Source organism: Cyanistes caeruleus, chromosome 2 (assembly GCF_971803275.1).
Source record: "Cyanistes caeruleus chromosome 2, bCyaCae1.hap1.1, whole genome shotgun sequence".
In the NCBI taxonomy this organism is placed as follows: domain Eukaryota; kingdom Metazoa; phylum Chordata; class Aves; order Passeriformes; family Paridae; genus Cyanistes; species Cyanistes caeruleus.
In genome coordinates, this window is record NC_141702.1 from 65,352,847 (window position 1) to 65,368,797 (window position 15,951).

The window sequence follows — 15,951 nt, forward strand, 5'->3', positions numbered from 1 at the left end:
ATAATTAAGAATGAGCACCCCATAGATTCACTGTTAGCACAACTGAAGTGCCAACAACATGTATTTTGGTTACTTGTAGCAAAATCCTGCAATTATGCTGATATATGATAATGTCATTGCCCTTGAAAATACTGCTTTCCTCTAATAATTTAGGAAGGAGATCAATGATGAAGTCATGTGGTTTGGTCTTGCTGTTGGTGATATCACTCTGTTGCTGAAAAATATAAAAATTATTAATTCCTTTCCACTTCTACCATCTGAGCAGTCCATTTCCCTCTCTCTTATATTCATGTGGAAAATAAACCACAATTTTTTTCCAGTAGAATACTTTTTAAAAAACATCTGCAGAGGTGATTTACCACTGAGAATGTAAACAGAGTTGGAGACACTCAGCTATCCTTTGCTGCATTAATCCAATTCCATTTTACTTAACAGCAGCCTGATGTTCATTATCTTTCCAGAAGGTAACTCTTGCTTGCCAAAGATATGCTTTTCCAGTAGTTATTATTCTTCTAAGTATTTTCTCATTATTTTCTGCTGCACGGTGTGTTTTTTTAAAGAATAATTTTTTTGTAACTTCATCATTTGTTTGAAGCATCTCACTGCAACTTAATTATGAAGAATAAAAGAAGCAACAGATGTAATACAGCAAATGTCTTTGGCTACTTTAGATTTTTTTCCCCTCAATTACAGACCAGTAAATTCAGTGGGTTTTATAGATTAGAGCTTAAAAAGCCCATCATGATAGGTAATGGAATATCTGACTTTTTGCATTCTTGTTTCAAATAGGGATTTTTATCACCTGCTCCTAGACAATCTACAGACTTTTTTCTTTACCATTGCCCAAGTGGGCTTGACTGATAGCCTCAAACTTTAATTTCATTCCAGAGCAGAGAGACTGTTTTGCACATGATTTTGTGCAGCACATACAACTCAGCTGCCAGGTTTGAGACTTTTCAACCATGGAGAACAGCCTGATATCAAACCTGCAGCCAGAGCTTCGTTGTGCTTGATGCTGTACTGAGGAAAGATCATACATTTTCAACATAAGCAAAGGGACCAAAGTTCAAAGTGTAAAATAGCAAGTAAGGAGTAAGGGAGAAAGGAAGGCATTTGACAGCCACACCAGTTTCCTTTCATCAGCTTGCAGAAGATTGTCACTAGTACTTTTGAGATGTCCAGAGGAAAAATATTCACAAAATTATACCCCTCAAAGCTCAACCCATCCCTCAAGGGGCTGTGTTGGTTATAAAGTCACTTGTAAGAGAATTGCTTAGCTCCTTCAGGTAATAGCCCTGGAAAAGAATATATACTATTGTTTGGCCTTATAATGACATTGAGACATTATAACTACCTGGAGTTGTAAATCAAGCAGCAAATTCTACTTTATTCTTTAATTTAATGGAGGTGAAAACATGGCTCTAACAGGGCAGAGAAAACTGATTCTCACAGCATCACAGCAGTTTTCCCCAACTGATGCTCTTCTGTGATGAGTTATCAAAATATTTTTACCTGGTTTCCATTATTATGGGCTTCTTGGGCCCCCTCCAAAATAACCATTACTGTCTATCTGATTCTAATTCTTTTTAGAGGAGCTGTTTTTCTCTAAATTTTGTAGTGCTTTAGGACTAAAGTAGCAAGGAAATATAGAAGTACATAAACAAGAGCCTGTCTTGATCCTTTCATCCAAATTACATCAAGAGGCTAGCCTGTGGAAAGAGCTAATGATCCAATCAGTGTAAGAAACACATTACAAATTTGAATTCTAATACATGATGTCTAGATGCAGATTTATCAAATGTAATTATACATTTGAAGAAATTATATATTTTATATGATTTGTTTTTCTGTTGCTGTAGTCTCTCGCAATGATCCCTTTAGCATTTAAGTTCCTAGCTGAATTCCACAGAAAAGGTTTTGAATGAATGTTGCTTGACAGAGTGTCCATCACTGACAAAGGCAGGAAGGCAGCAGTGAGGGCAAAAAAGGATTCTACAAATAGGTACAAATGTACTCAAGCCCCTGGGATCCTCCTGGGATCTCTTTGCATTCTTTGTTAACATGATGTTGGCAAGTTCCTTTCATGCAGTTCATGAGCTAATGCAACCTCTATGATATGTGCTCCCAAGCAGTTCAGCAGAGAAGCAAACCGAAGTGGCAGTAAGCAATGAACAACAACCCCTTGCTGAAATGACAGTAAATAATGAATTAACAGCCTGCTAGGGCATCCTTGAATCTGTGACTCCTGTGTCTTATGAATTCCTGCCCTACAAATGAAACATCAGTCTGCCTCTGTTGCCAATAGAATTAGGAAGCAGCCAATACAGACTGGTTACCTGTGGAACAAGACTCAAATCTACAAGTATTTGTCCCAGCATTTATTACAGTTTGCATCTGGAGGAAAGGGCTGTCTGTCAGGGATGCTTGAAAACACATTTTAAGCTTGTGGTTTCAAATAAACCTCAGCAGAAATTTAAAATTTAGGTGAATTGTACTCCCTGCCTCTTACGCCATTCTCCTCTCAGTTCTTGATTTTGAGGAGAACATGGTAGCAAAAGCTCACCAATTTTACTTTAAACTCAGTCAAAATGAGGTAACTCCTGAGCAGGCAGCTGTAGCTCTGCACATCTACATGTGAGCCCAACAGCCAGACAGGAGCACTCACACACTCCCTCTGCTTTCTGCACTGGGCTAGGAGAAGAAACACCTGTTTTTTTCTTTGAACATACCAGAGGTGCCATATGATCCACGCACCTTTGCTGTGCTGTTTTTTGAGATTTCCTATCAAACTGACACAGCACACCAGACAAGACATGGGCTGTTGCCATTAAAGTGGCTGGTTCCACTTCTATATAGAAATATTGGTCATGACCCTTTTTTCTATTTGTGAAATTGGGAAACAAAGACACATGACAAAATGGGCTGCTGGAATAGTAATCTTGTCTTTATTTAAAGGAGAACTTTTCTCATCCATTTTCTAAACAGGCAGTGTTATTTGAAAAAGTCAGAAATGAAGTCATGATCAAAACCACACATAGAATAACTTAAACATTTTTCTTTTCAAGATGATTGAAGTACAGGATAAATAAAATATATTATTTTGGACATTCTCCATAAACATTTCATAGCTAACAGTTTCTGCATTAAGTATTCAGAAAATCAGTATTTCATACTTAAACTGACTGCATCTTTAGAGGAATAAGTTGGCTGGAAAAAAAAAAAAAAGAGATTTCACTGAAGAACAAACCTATAGAAACTATGTTTCTTAATGTTTATGCATCCTTAATCCTCTCTTGAACTGAACCTACAGCAAATTGTTTTCATCTGAGTGGGACTGGAAGCTGTTGATGCCACTGCTTAGTTTAGCTGAGTTTAACTGAGGGACCAAGCAACAATGGAAAACATTAGGGATCATCCACAAAGCTAATGCTGAGTCTAAGCTCCTGAGAAACCATCCTCTGCAGAGTTGCTCTCTGCTCCTATAGAGGAATGTACCCATTCAGCTCAGAGATAGCCCAGCATTAGATTCAATCAGCTAAACCTAACACACACCCACTGCTTGCACAAGGACAGGCTTTTGCTGTACTGGAGATATTAGTCTATCTAGAGATAGAGCCCAGAGGCTGTGGTGCCAGTTGTGCACATTGCTTACCACACAATTCCTACAGGTCCTGTCTTAACCCAGTGGTTACTGCTCAGATTGACTCAGCACCTAAAGGAGCCCCTGTACAGCACTGCATGGACCAGAGGAGCAAAACTCACAGCCTAGGATAATATAACAAACAGTGCTCCTGCCCCCACAACAAAGAAAGGCTGCTACAGTTGGAGCTGTGTCCCTCTTCATGCCACACCCCAGCATAACCCCAGTGTCATAAAAGAATATAGCCGAAGCTCATAATATTTAACATTAACTAGATGGACAAAGAGCAAATCTTAGCTCATTGCATTAGACTTTAGCATTTTGTTTTTAAACACTGAGCTGAAGAACTAATTTCCTTTTGGTCTTTCTCATTAATATCACTTGTCTACTAATTTATTACAAAACACTGCAACAATCTAATGTCCATTTAAAACAACTGAGCAGCTTTGATGATGATCTCCATCCTAACCTGAACCTTAGTCCAGTCAATCTTCGTATTTTTTTCTCTATTTCACCTCACATCTTATTTAGTGTCTACCCTAAAACCTCAGTTCCTACAGGCAAGTAGTTAAAAGAAAATCTTGCTTCACTTTGCAGAGTTTCTAGGTCTCATAATTGCACCAAAAGGCTTGAAAACAGGAATCATGTCAGCTTAAAGAAAGCAAATAAAAAACACTCTAAGGCACTTTTTAAACAAAATTCTCATCACTTTTACAAGAAATTTATCATCTGAAGATAAGAGGTGGTTGCCTGAGTCACAGAAATTTCTAAGTCCTTGGGCTTCAAATGTGAGGATTCCTCTTCAGCTCCCTTTTCCTCTTGTACTTTTCTACTCTTGTATTTGGTATGAGGAACGAAGATGCCCAAATTTCTGGTAGAAATCATCTTCAGCACGATTCAGAGCTTCCTCATCTATGTAGACAGCTGGTCTCCGGGCAGCCAAGAAGTACTGCACTTTCCGCAGGCTCCATCCCGCCACGTACTTCAGCCAGCCACTGACAGCGGCTGTGGACCTGCCAACACCAGCATTGCAATGAACATAGACAGTGTGTCCGTTCTGCAGCAGCCCGTGCAGGAGGCAGACAGCTTGTGGCAACATCTGTATTCTTCCTAAGGTCAAAAACAAGGCACGTTCATTTGCACTGGACAGCCAGTTCATGGCTGAGATTCTGCCTGTACAGCCTGATGAACCATGAAATATAATGGCAAACCTGACATATTCCACTTTTTGCTTTCTTTTCTCAAATGACCTTCTAGGCTAACCTGTTTGGTTTTTTCCTTGCAATATAGAATCAGATCACACAAAACTGTAAAATGCTCCAAGTCTCTAAATATACATTCTGATAACATCAGATGTGTGTGGCATATTCATTTTCAAAGGAACTGAGACAAGGCAGCACATTACAGAGAACAGCATAACTTACATAGAGTTAGAGTTAGCAAGCCAAAAATTAAATTATAATTTAATTTAAATTTTAATTAAAAATTAATTTATTTTTTTTTTTAATGAGGTTTATGAAGGTACCCACATACTGCTGTTTTCCAAAACATTGTAATGAAGGTCATCAATTCAATAAGTGAACGGAGAGCAGAAGATCATTTTATTGTACAACTTAAAATTTCGTTGTGTACTCAGCATACAGTTAAACAACACAGAATAGCCTTTCTCACTCCTAAAGGGATGAATATACCATATTTTCTGGTACTTTTCTTCTGGCTATCCTAGGAACCAGAGCTGCAAACAACAGAGCCCAGCTTTTCCTCATGACACATATGAGCACTGACATTAAGCCCTTTCAAATCCCTGTTTTAAGGTCTACTGTCCTCCCTCATGTCCTATTACTGATACAACAGTTACCTACTTGTGGTATTTCACTGTGCTGAAAGCACTCTCTTCTGCTGGCAGGCTGCTCACTTCAAAACACACTCACTTTCTAACCTTCTGGTTGGAAACAAGTCTTTGAACTGAGCATTCCAACCAAGGACTTAAAAGTATGAGTAATTGATGTTATAGCTCAGGTGCTATGAGTATTTTCAATTAATTGCAAACTATTATATAAATGTCTCTATGGAGTTTCATCAGACTGAGATACTACAGTTCAGAAAAAAATGTTTGTTGGGAAGGGAACAGCAGACACACAGCACTGTCTCTCCATTTTTAATCAGCAAAGGCGGTAAGCTACCCTACTCTGCAAACTTACAGTCTTCCACCTACACAGAATATTTTCATTATATAGGCTGAACTCGAGCTGAAAGCAAAAACAGTGAAGCAGTTATTGATGTCAGATGACTTTAAACTCAAATACACATAATATTGCCAGACACAAAGTACTTCAGATGGCCTCTCTGCCATCTGAAATGAATAATTTGTTAAAGACAGCACACAAAGAAACTATACTTTTTGTGACTGCTATATTTTCATGCAAAATGTACACAGAACTCCTGCCCCCCAACTGTCAAGAAAGTGGCAGATTAGTAACTCAGTGTTTGTTGCTGTTAATTTACTGCAAGAGTGACATGAGCATTACCTTCAGTGCTCATGTCTGCAGTTGGCAGCCAGACATAGGCAAGACCTTCTTCCTTATACAGTTTCATGAGGATTTCGGGGCTCATGGGTTCTGGGTAGCGGTTGCAGCCCCAGGAATTTTGAACAATGTCAGATTCAGTCTGGAAGTTCATCACAGCTGTAATACCCAGCTCATGTTTCAGCTTGATGGTCACGTGCTCCAGCTGCCGAGGGCAACTTCCCAGCCAGATGTTGGGCAGAATCCTAGCGTTGAGAAAACATTGCAGTGGCATTGATTACAGTATCTTAAGGAAACTGCCAAGTTCGGCAGTGTTCCAGTTCCAAACCTGCTTGACATCAACACACAAACACTGTTAAGCACAGACTTTTCATGTCAGGCAGTAAGAAACTTCCTGTTTCATTACAACTGATTTTGTTACGGTTGAACTGGCGATGTCTGATGCTGGGAATCAAGCTCCTAGACTACCACAAAGAGCCAGATGAACTGGAAAAATTTCAGAGCATAATTATAGCACAGGTCTCCAAGTTCATTCATCACTAAGCTTGCAGTAGAAGTTTACTAATATCAGGGATTAGAATAAGAAAACTCAGAAGATTCATGCAATTTGCACACACACACACAAACAAACAACACCAAACCAAAACAAACCCCTAAAGAATTCACATAATCCAGATCTGCATTACTTTTGTAATAAGTCAAACATCAAGAAGTCTTCCAGCTCTTCAGCTACCACTATAATGAGGGAAGTAGGGAAAAAAGCATTTTGAACTACCCTTCTGTAATGAAACTTAAAAATCAGTAATTTTCTTCTAATTTTTCTCTGATCTCTTGGAATCTAGTGGGAATCAAATACAGAATTACAATACATGTATAGTTTCCCTCAAGGCTTGAAGGACCAGAAATTTTTCAGGAAAACAAGAGGTTTATGTAGGATGGGAAAGTATCAGAAACATGGTTGTATATCTCAATCAAACTTCAAGACTTCTACGGTTTTCCTATTGCTAATTATCATAAAACCGTTGTATACTTCAACAGATGTTGACATTATAAACTGAATATTAAGAAACTTGTTTTCAAATGAGGGGTTTCAATGTGCACATGCAATTAAATTGATGGTATCTACAATGGATTATTCAGATGCTCAAATTATTAGTGATCTACTTTAATTTCTTTATGCTTCCATTAACTTCAATTTTGAATGTGCAATCCACAAACTAAACAAATTATATTAAGGTTTAAAAAAAACTTTGCTAACCTTATTAACTGCAACAAATCTGCAACACTATTAACTGCAAAAAGTTAGCAAACACTATTAAATGCAAATCTACAACAAAAGCAAGATCCTCAAAAATAAAACGTCTGCCATGCATATCTTATGATCTTTCCTAACTTTAACCTCAGCAACAAATAAGGAAAGTTTTATGCTTTTTCAGGAGCTTATAAACCAATCTTAAATCATCAGGAAGCTATTTCCATTTTACTATCACAGTAATAAGTACCAGCACTTAATTAAGTCCTGTAGTTGACTGTAATTATTAAATCCTGCTGTATTAGTACTGCAATATTATCAAGAAGAAAAATTCAGATCCAGGAAGCAGTTATTATTATTGTTTCCAGTTTGTAAGCTGCATCCAAGCTGAGTTGCATACTAGCCACGTAAACACAGCCTATGGCCTTAACAGCCCCAGTTTCAATGGGACAAAACACTTGATCTCAATATATGGTAACCGAGACCAATGTAAACAAATATACTGCATAGCAAATAAACCTTTCAATCATGTGCCAACAGTGAGAGCACTTGAAAAGATTTGACTTAGTTGTTGTTTCACATACATGTTCAAGAATTGCCCCAAATCCAACCTAACCAGCTCCAGCATTCTCACTGATCAGAGGGATGGGCACACAACTGCTTCTCTGCCCCCCTTCCCATGTGCCAGCCCCACAGTAACTCCCATCCTAACCTGAGCGAGTGACCGCTGCCAGGATTCTGCCACAGGAACCTGCCGAGATGATGAGAGTATTTCAAGGTGGTGAATATGATCTACAGTGCCCTAACAGATGCTGACAAATGGCTGGAGATGAGCAATGCCCAGGAAACTCTATTCCCGGGACAGAGAAATTACAGTATCACTAACACCTTGTGACAATATGAGGATATTATTTCAAGAGCAAGAACATTAGTACCCTTCCTTCAAAGGCTTTCCTAGAGACTCATACATAAGTAATTGATGCTTTGTGAAACATCTAATGCACTAAATTACACCAATGGGAGAAAAAAACCCCTGTGTTTTCTAGGATTTGATTGAATAAAAAGTGACGAAAGCATTCCTGAGATAAATAAAATTCTCTTTATAAACTCTTGCTTACTGATAAACCAATGCTTTATTATTTTTTCCCCAATGATTTTTTAATGGGTGAACATCACAGCTCTGCTGTCTGCAAGACTCCTGGGATACAGACCATTTATTTTGTTCTTGCAGCCTAACAGGTCCTGTACATGATGAGACCTCCTGTATCAATACTAATTGAATTTACTGAACAATTGGAAGAGTTTACCAAATCTTTGTCACTGTCTTTCCCCAAAATTAACTGCCCTAATGGAGGCATTCAGAGAATGACCTAAAAGATGTATTTAGGACAGGCAATTCTTGTGAATTAATTTTATGATCAGGTCCTAAAGTTTAGCCTTTGAGAGGATCAAGATGTAGCCTTGACCTTGATCTACAAGCCCCTTATCTATCCAACTACAAATAATTGTAATTCTTGGTTTTTCTGGCCAGGGGTTAACCACCCTTTTACCCTGCAGAAAACAGTACTGCAGAGCTGTCCTATCAGCCAATTTATGTAAAAAGTTCTAGGATAATCCTACTGCATAGTACCTATATTTCTGTTTGGTTCTAGTTCAAACCTTACCTTTTTCTGACATCAGAAGGAAGGAATAAAAGGGGTATTTGTAGATGCGAGTACAGAGACTAATAGAGAGTTTAGCAGCTAGATTTTAAATATTGATATTTTTGATAACCCTACTGAGGGCTTCATTTTGCTGAGGATCAGGAAACATATCTATTGGACCAATTTAATTTTTACATCTCTTTCCTTAATGATATAAGTTTGAGTTTTCCTTTCAATGTGGCCCTTCTTTAAGTTGCCAAGGAACTCCAGTAGGTAGCTAGATTTTAGCCACAAGACTATTTAGGATCAGAAAGAGAGCTCTTTTATGTTCTCCTCTAAACTGTCAAGTTATAATGCTCTGAGCTCTCTGACAGCCACTGCTTTCCAGCTCACATGTGGGTGTATTCCAGCAGCAGATTATGTGATCCCTAAGCACATCAAAAAATATTAGGAAATTAATAGTGATCAATAGATCTTCAATCCTTTCAGCTGAACCCTTTTGACATGCCAAAAATACCAAAACAAGATGGTGTTTTATCAAAATTCTACTTGAAATTTTATTTTAATATAAAAATGGTACTTTGTCATTGTACATCTTTACTCTCTGCATCAAGGAAAATAAACCATGTTTGGCTCCAGAAAACAATTTAGTCAGACAGTTTATCAATGAAGAAATCACCTAGAGTGATTTAAACATCAACTATATTTAGCAATCTTCTGAGATTAAGACTTGTGAGTTGTCTAGAAGCCCTTTCTTTATAGGTACTTTCTGTCAGCTACTTTCAACCTGCCCTACACTTCAGTTCTCCACCAGTAGTATAGATAAAATATTTACCTGCTTTAAGAGGACTTTTAGGGGTCAAACAGATGAATTCATGTGAGAAACTTGAGGTTGTGGTAACAAGGACTAAATGGTAAGCAAATGTTATTTGTTTTATTTTTACAGAACCCACACTGAGGACTGATGTATTCAAAATATGCTTTTTGACTTTATAAACTGAGAAAGCCAACGATTATTTATCATTACCACAGAGTAAATATGGAATACCCTGCAAACACTTGTACACTTCTTTTCCAGCACACTTAGATTATTTCTAATGATCTAGACATATATTGTGTTGGTTGGCTTCCCCCCAGGACCCTGCACAGTCTAGATTAAAATATAACAATTCAGAGTGAACGCATCTAAAATAGCAAATGCATTCCATTTAATCAATGTGTATGCAAATGGTCTTCCCATCCCTAAGGAGAAAATGTGTCTGAGGCAATGAAAAATTAGCATTGTGAAACTTTTTTTTGATGGTGTGGACTAATTTTCAGGCACAAAGCATGACACACCATACCTCTCAATCTCAGTACAGTACAAAACCAGCCCAGCAACTGTAACTGTAGGGATTTGATTCCCAGAGAAGGTGACCTGACATAGGGGAAGACACCACATTACTGCATCAGGCAGTCAGCTCCTCCTCCTTGACACCAGTGTCTACTCTGCCTCTTCAGCAGCTCCTGTTTTACTTTTGCTAATAATCCTTCAGGACAAACAGACCCTAAATTGAAATTTCCTTAAAATGCTGAGTTGCAAGCTAGGATGACTCAGGTACTGCTTCCAGATCTGAGCAATCATCAGTGTCATAGGAGGAGGCATCTTAGAATCTACCCTAAAATTAATCAACCTTCTAAGAGTCACAGTTCTTATAGAAAAAGATTGGATTTGACACTTTAGAAACACATTTCCTCAGAGTATCTATCAGGTAGTGACAGATGTCCATTTATACTGATAGTTGCCAGCTTTAATCAAAAGAGAGGACTTTGCCAAACTAAGGAAAAATAGCAAGGTATTTGTCATTGGTTATTGGCAACAGTGATCCATCAATGATGCCATTTGTTTATACCAGTGATATTTTTGACCAAGGTCCAGTCTATTATTTTAAATGAAAAGTGATGGATTGAATCATCCCTCAGTGTTATGTCAAGGTGTAGCCTGGGTTAAAGCTTACACTCCACTAGACTTGTCTACACCAGGCTTCCTTTGATCCTGTTAAGCATATGATGATATAATACATATACTAATATATACATATAACAAAACAGAGCAATTTAGCTTCAACAACAAGCAAAATAATGATTACATTGATTGTCCTCCCTCAAGACTCTTATTTCCTAAAGGTATAGCATGCAACCACAGCTACATGGAACTTGAATCAAAACTTACTCTGCATTCTCAGAAGAGCAACATATATAATTCAGTCAATTTACCCCCAGAATTTTGTGTTGCTTCTAGGCATGCAGAGTGGTTTTTTTGCACTAATGTAGTGCTATTACCCTGGTACCACTACAAGTAGGCAGCCCAAAGGGAATATAGGCCTCAAGTAAAACTCAGTCACAGATGATTTTTGCAGCACTTGAACTACTAGAGACTGATTCAAATTACACTGCATTCCTATTTCCTCCCCTGATGGCACTGAAGTAGGAACTCATTCAGAATTCTTTTATAAGGTGGATTTTTAATGGAAAATTATGATCTGTCTGAACCAAAAGCTTCATAATTTTCAACTTTCAGCCAAATTTAAACTAGTTCAGAGACCAGATGTCTGTTCCTTGTCTCATTTGACACCAAAAAGAGATTTCCAGAAGTATTGCTTTGGGCATATTCAAAATGAGAATATAGGAAATCCTACCAGCTATAGCTGAGATGCTCTTTCATCTTTCCTGTATTTTCTGCCTTGTGACAAGGCACATCACTTTAAATGGCAATACCACTGGATTATGATGACCCAGAACTATCATCCTGCATGTGCTCCTTCTTTTGCCCGTGGCATCCTTCTAACAACATATAGCAGCTTATTCATAGGTCTGTGCGTGCCTTCCCTGAAGTACCAAATTAGACATCTCTCTGCCAGGCCTTCCTTGGTCTTTTCTCTGGACCTGTGACAGTGAGCACTTCCTAGAAATGAGATGAGGTTCCTGTACTTTCATCAGAGCAACGACAAAACATTATTGAGATTGTTATCTAATGCCCTGAAATGCATTCACAAACTGAGAAGTGTGTTCAAACAAGAACATTCAAATGACCAAATTCTGTTTTCCAGTGGAAGATGCGAGCATCTTTATTCTTTGATATGTAGAAAACACACTGATTACTATCCTCCCCTCAGAAAGAAATTTCTTTTGTCCAATATGAATAGTGCAGTCACAGGTCATAGAGACACATTTTAGTCTCCACAATGGACACAAAGAACAGATTATTTCCTTCCACTCTGTAAAATCCTTTTACTTATCTCTAAGTTACTAACACACTCCAACACAGCTTTGCATTCCTCACACATACACACACACACACACTCTTGTCATATATTCAAAGCATCTGATCACTCTTGTTTGCGTTTGGACTCTCTCTTTTTGAATATGTTATGCTCAGTACTGAAAAGAGTACATTTCTGAGAAGAACCAAAGATTACTTACTTCTTGTGCTTCAAAGGCTTTATCCCTCTTTATAGTTCCCTGGCAGTTCTTCTACAGCATGTCATTGCTGACCTATATTCAACACGGGATTCCTTTTTCAAGTTAAGATCTCTCCAAACAGATGAACCTACTCAAGGAGAGACCAAAGTTTGCCCAAACCATTATTAGTTTCAATTGCCAGTGGTGTCAAATTAAATTAAATGAATATGCAGCAAAGGAGCAGATGAGATTCGCAGTTGATTAATGCATCTCAGCAATATTTCTTGGAATAAATAATCTCACATGCACATCACTTGTTTTAAGATAACTATAATCAAATAGAAAGGGAAACGCTGCCTGCTTGTAGTGACACTTGGTGAAAGCATTGCTTTATAAAGAGGTCAAAGTGGAAACATGAACCTGTACCAAGAAGTGAACTGGAAATAACAGAAAATTTATAGTAATGGTCTAAAAATCACCGATCCTATTCCATGCACTCAAACTTTGAACTTTTTACTAATATTTTATTGTATCAAGAAAGATACAGAAAAATGAAAATATTCAAAATACAGTAGATTCCAGCTATTTCTTGTGAAAATACTTGCAAATGAGGGCAGACTAAGGATATACCATTCTTAAAATGGAATTTAAAAACTGTGTAAAGATAATATATATGAGAAGGGCAAACCAACTGGCTATAAAGAAAAGACATAAAGAATATCAAATTTCATATAGCTTCACTTATAAAGTAACTACCAAGAGATGAGAAAAATGGCAACATTTTTTAAATCTTTTTTTTTAATCTTGTGTCTTCCTCCACAATACGCAGATATCAGAACAGAAGAGTCCCTTTTTTGGTCTTGTACTGGAATTCTGGTTTCACCATAGTCTGTATAAACAAAGGACAGAAAGGTCTCTCAGCAAAATGCCTCCTTCCCAAAGAAAAAATAATGTAGAACTGAGGGGTTCTGACACTGACATTTCATTGCATATTGAATAGGGCACAAGGGTAAATGGCTGTGGTCCTAATTCCTTCTCCTGTTGATTTACTGATAAAGTCTCCTTGCAGAAGACAAACTAATGGACTTTTCATGGTGAGAGGCCTGACTTAAGCAGGATTCACTGGGAACAGTCGGATGCACTTGATTTCCCAGCACAGAGTCAAGCAGTGGTGGCCAGAGCAGGAGAGCAAGGTTTGATGATGCTATGGTCTAACTCCAAGATAGAATAAAAAGGCTTAATAAGATTACTCTTATCAAGAAAGATGGAATAAATGGCCATAACCTTAGCAGAAGCCATCAGAGAAAAGCACTGATTAATGATAAAACTATATCCTACCGAAACGACACAGCAGCAGACCTTGTAGGAACTACTTATATTCTTGAACAAAAAATTGCTCTTACCTAAATGTCAAATGTAGAAGGAGCAAAAGTCATTGCTTATAAATTTGTTCTGCCTTGCCACTGAAAGAGTGCAGTTTATTGTGAAGTTAAGAATTCTACCTCAGGGCTTTAAATGAGGAGAATTATACAGGCTACAATGTAGTTCCAAGGTGGTTTTTTTAACTTCTCCTTCTTCATTTGGAACTCTGATGAAAAGCAATTAAGGTCTGGCAGATTTTCTTCTTTGATGTAATTTGAACCACTTATCCAGACTCTCACATGGGAGCAGACTTAGAATGTAGAAAGAAACACCTGCTATTATCACTTTATAACAACACTTTGTCAGCTTAGCAATATGCTAAGTTTCTCAAGCCCTTGAATTCTGAGCCTTATGCTTAATAGTATCTTTTTTTTATTCCATGTTCACAAACCTGTGGCATAAAACTACCTCATTTACTGATATGCCAAGAAAATAAGACATTAAGGTTTGACCTCAAGCTTACAATGTGCTAAAAGTAAAGCAGGTAAGGATAATATCAAACCAGTAACTGAAATACAGCATAACCCAGACATTCAGCTACAAAGTGGTTCCAGTGTTACACTGCCCCCAGGTTCTGCTGTCTCAGGAAAAGATTTCCATAGCATCATCTTGATGGTACAAAAGGGTTTGACTGTCCTTACCTTATCCATCAAACTCCTCTTACAACAGGTGCCACAGTGCATTCTTCAGGTTATGAGACACTGAGCAACCCTGGCCATGCCAAAGCACAGCACAGCTCTTCTAATTCACAGCCTTCCAGTGTGCTTTGTAGGCTGTGTGTGCTCCAGGATTGTCCAGGCTTTGAATTCACCAGGGATTCAGGATAAAAAGGTCCACATGAGAAGAATTCAAGTCACATAAGACTTTAGTCGAGACAGATCCACAAAATTTTCTCTTTATGGCCCATTTTCCCCTTCCACAGCAATCCCAAGCATTCCCTTACAAGGAGCATAAGGGTTTTATTAGAAGAAACTCACAAAAAACATCTCATAAGGACAGATGCAGAGATTGAGGACATTCCTAACATCCTATACCCTGCCACAGCAGGGAACTTACTTAATGAAAACACATAGACAGCTGGGAAGTAAACCACATCCCACACTGCAAAAATAACAATAATATTTAGATAAGAACTATTGTAGCACTATGCTTGAAAGTCACAAAATAATCCTTCTGTTGCACTCAGTACTGGTAGACCATCATCAGGAAAAATGGGACGAAGGAAGAGAAACATCTGGAGAGCCCAGCAGAGAATGCTAGAACAATCAGAGTTCTAGAAGATAAGTTTTCAGAGAAAAGACTGAAAAATCCAAGGACTAATATCAGAATGAACATAGTGAGATATTCCAAAGTCAACCACTCTGATTCTGGGGAAAAAAAAAAAGGTGTTTCCAAGCATATATTAAAGGGTTATTGAGGGGCAGGATACTAATTTGTTCTCCAAGACTTCTGTGGAGAGAACAAGAAGAAATTAACTTAAATTGCACTAGGAAGACTTAAATTGAGATTAGTAAAGCTTTTTAATGGTTGGAATAGTGAGGTAATTGAATGGGAGAGTAACAGGCCTATAGAGTCTCGTCACTAAGATGAGATCATATTTTAGATCAGGCTGGATAAACCTGAAATGATTTAAATGTAATTGAGATTAAGCTGGGGCAAGGAAATGGACTGGATACTTTCTGAGGTCTCTTTGAGCCTATGATCTATGATACTATAATAATAAACTTTAATTTCCATTTCTGGAATCACTACCTATATTCATTTATCAAGCTCCATCTTGAAATAATTTAGGTTCCTTGTCCTTCCTGCCCTGTTTGAAAGGTCATGCCAGAATTCAGACATCACTCCTTTGATGACAGAAACCTTGTTCTAATTTACACTCTAAATTCATTCAGAAGCAATTAATATCCATTTGATCTTAAGGAAGGTTCAATTTCAATAATTCTTCTTCCCACTTTGTAGTAATTCCTGAATGTCTTTTACAAATAGTAATAGATCCTCTTTCTTAGTCTTCATTAAACTATGCTG

General features: G+C 37.8%; 1 protein-coding gene across 1 annotated transcript in view; it reads right to left on the reverse strand.

Annotated features, from left to right (window-relative positions):
• Window positions 1–2,923: 2,923 nt before the first annotated feature.
• Window positions 2,924–15,951, reverse strand: part of EPM2A (EPM2A glucan phosphatase, laforin) — a 38,104-nt gene continuing 25,076 nt past the window's right edge. The window contains exons 3-4 of the mRNA XM_086877561.1: window positions 6,169–6,410; window positions 2,924–4,750 (exon numbers count right to left, since the gene is read on the reverse strand). Of these exons, the coding sequence (XP_086733687.1) occupies window positions 4,470–4,750; window positions 6,169–6,410 (523 nt within the window). The 3' untranslated portion in view covers window positions 2,924–4,469. The remainder of the gene's footprint in view (window positions 4,751–6,168; window positions 6,411–15,951) is intronic.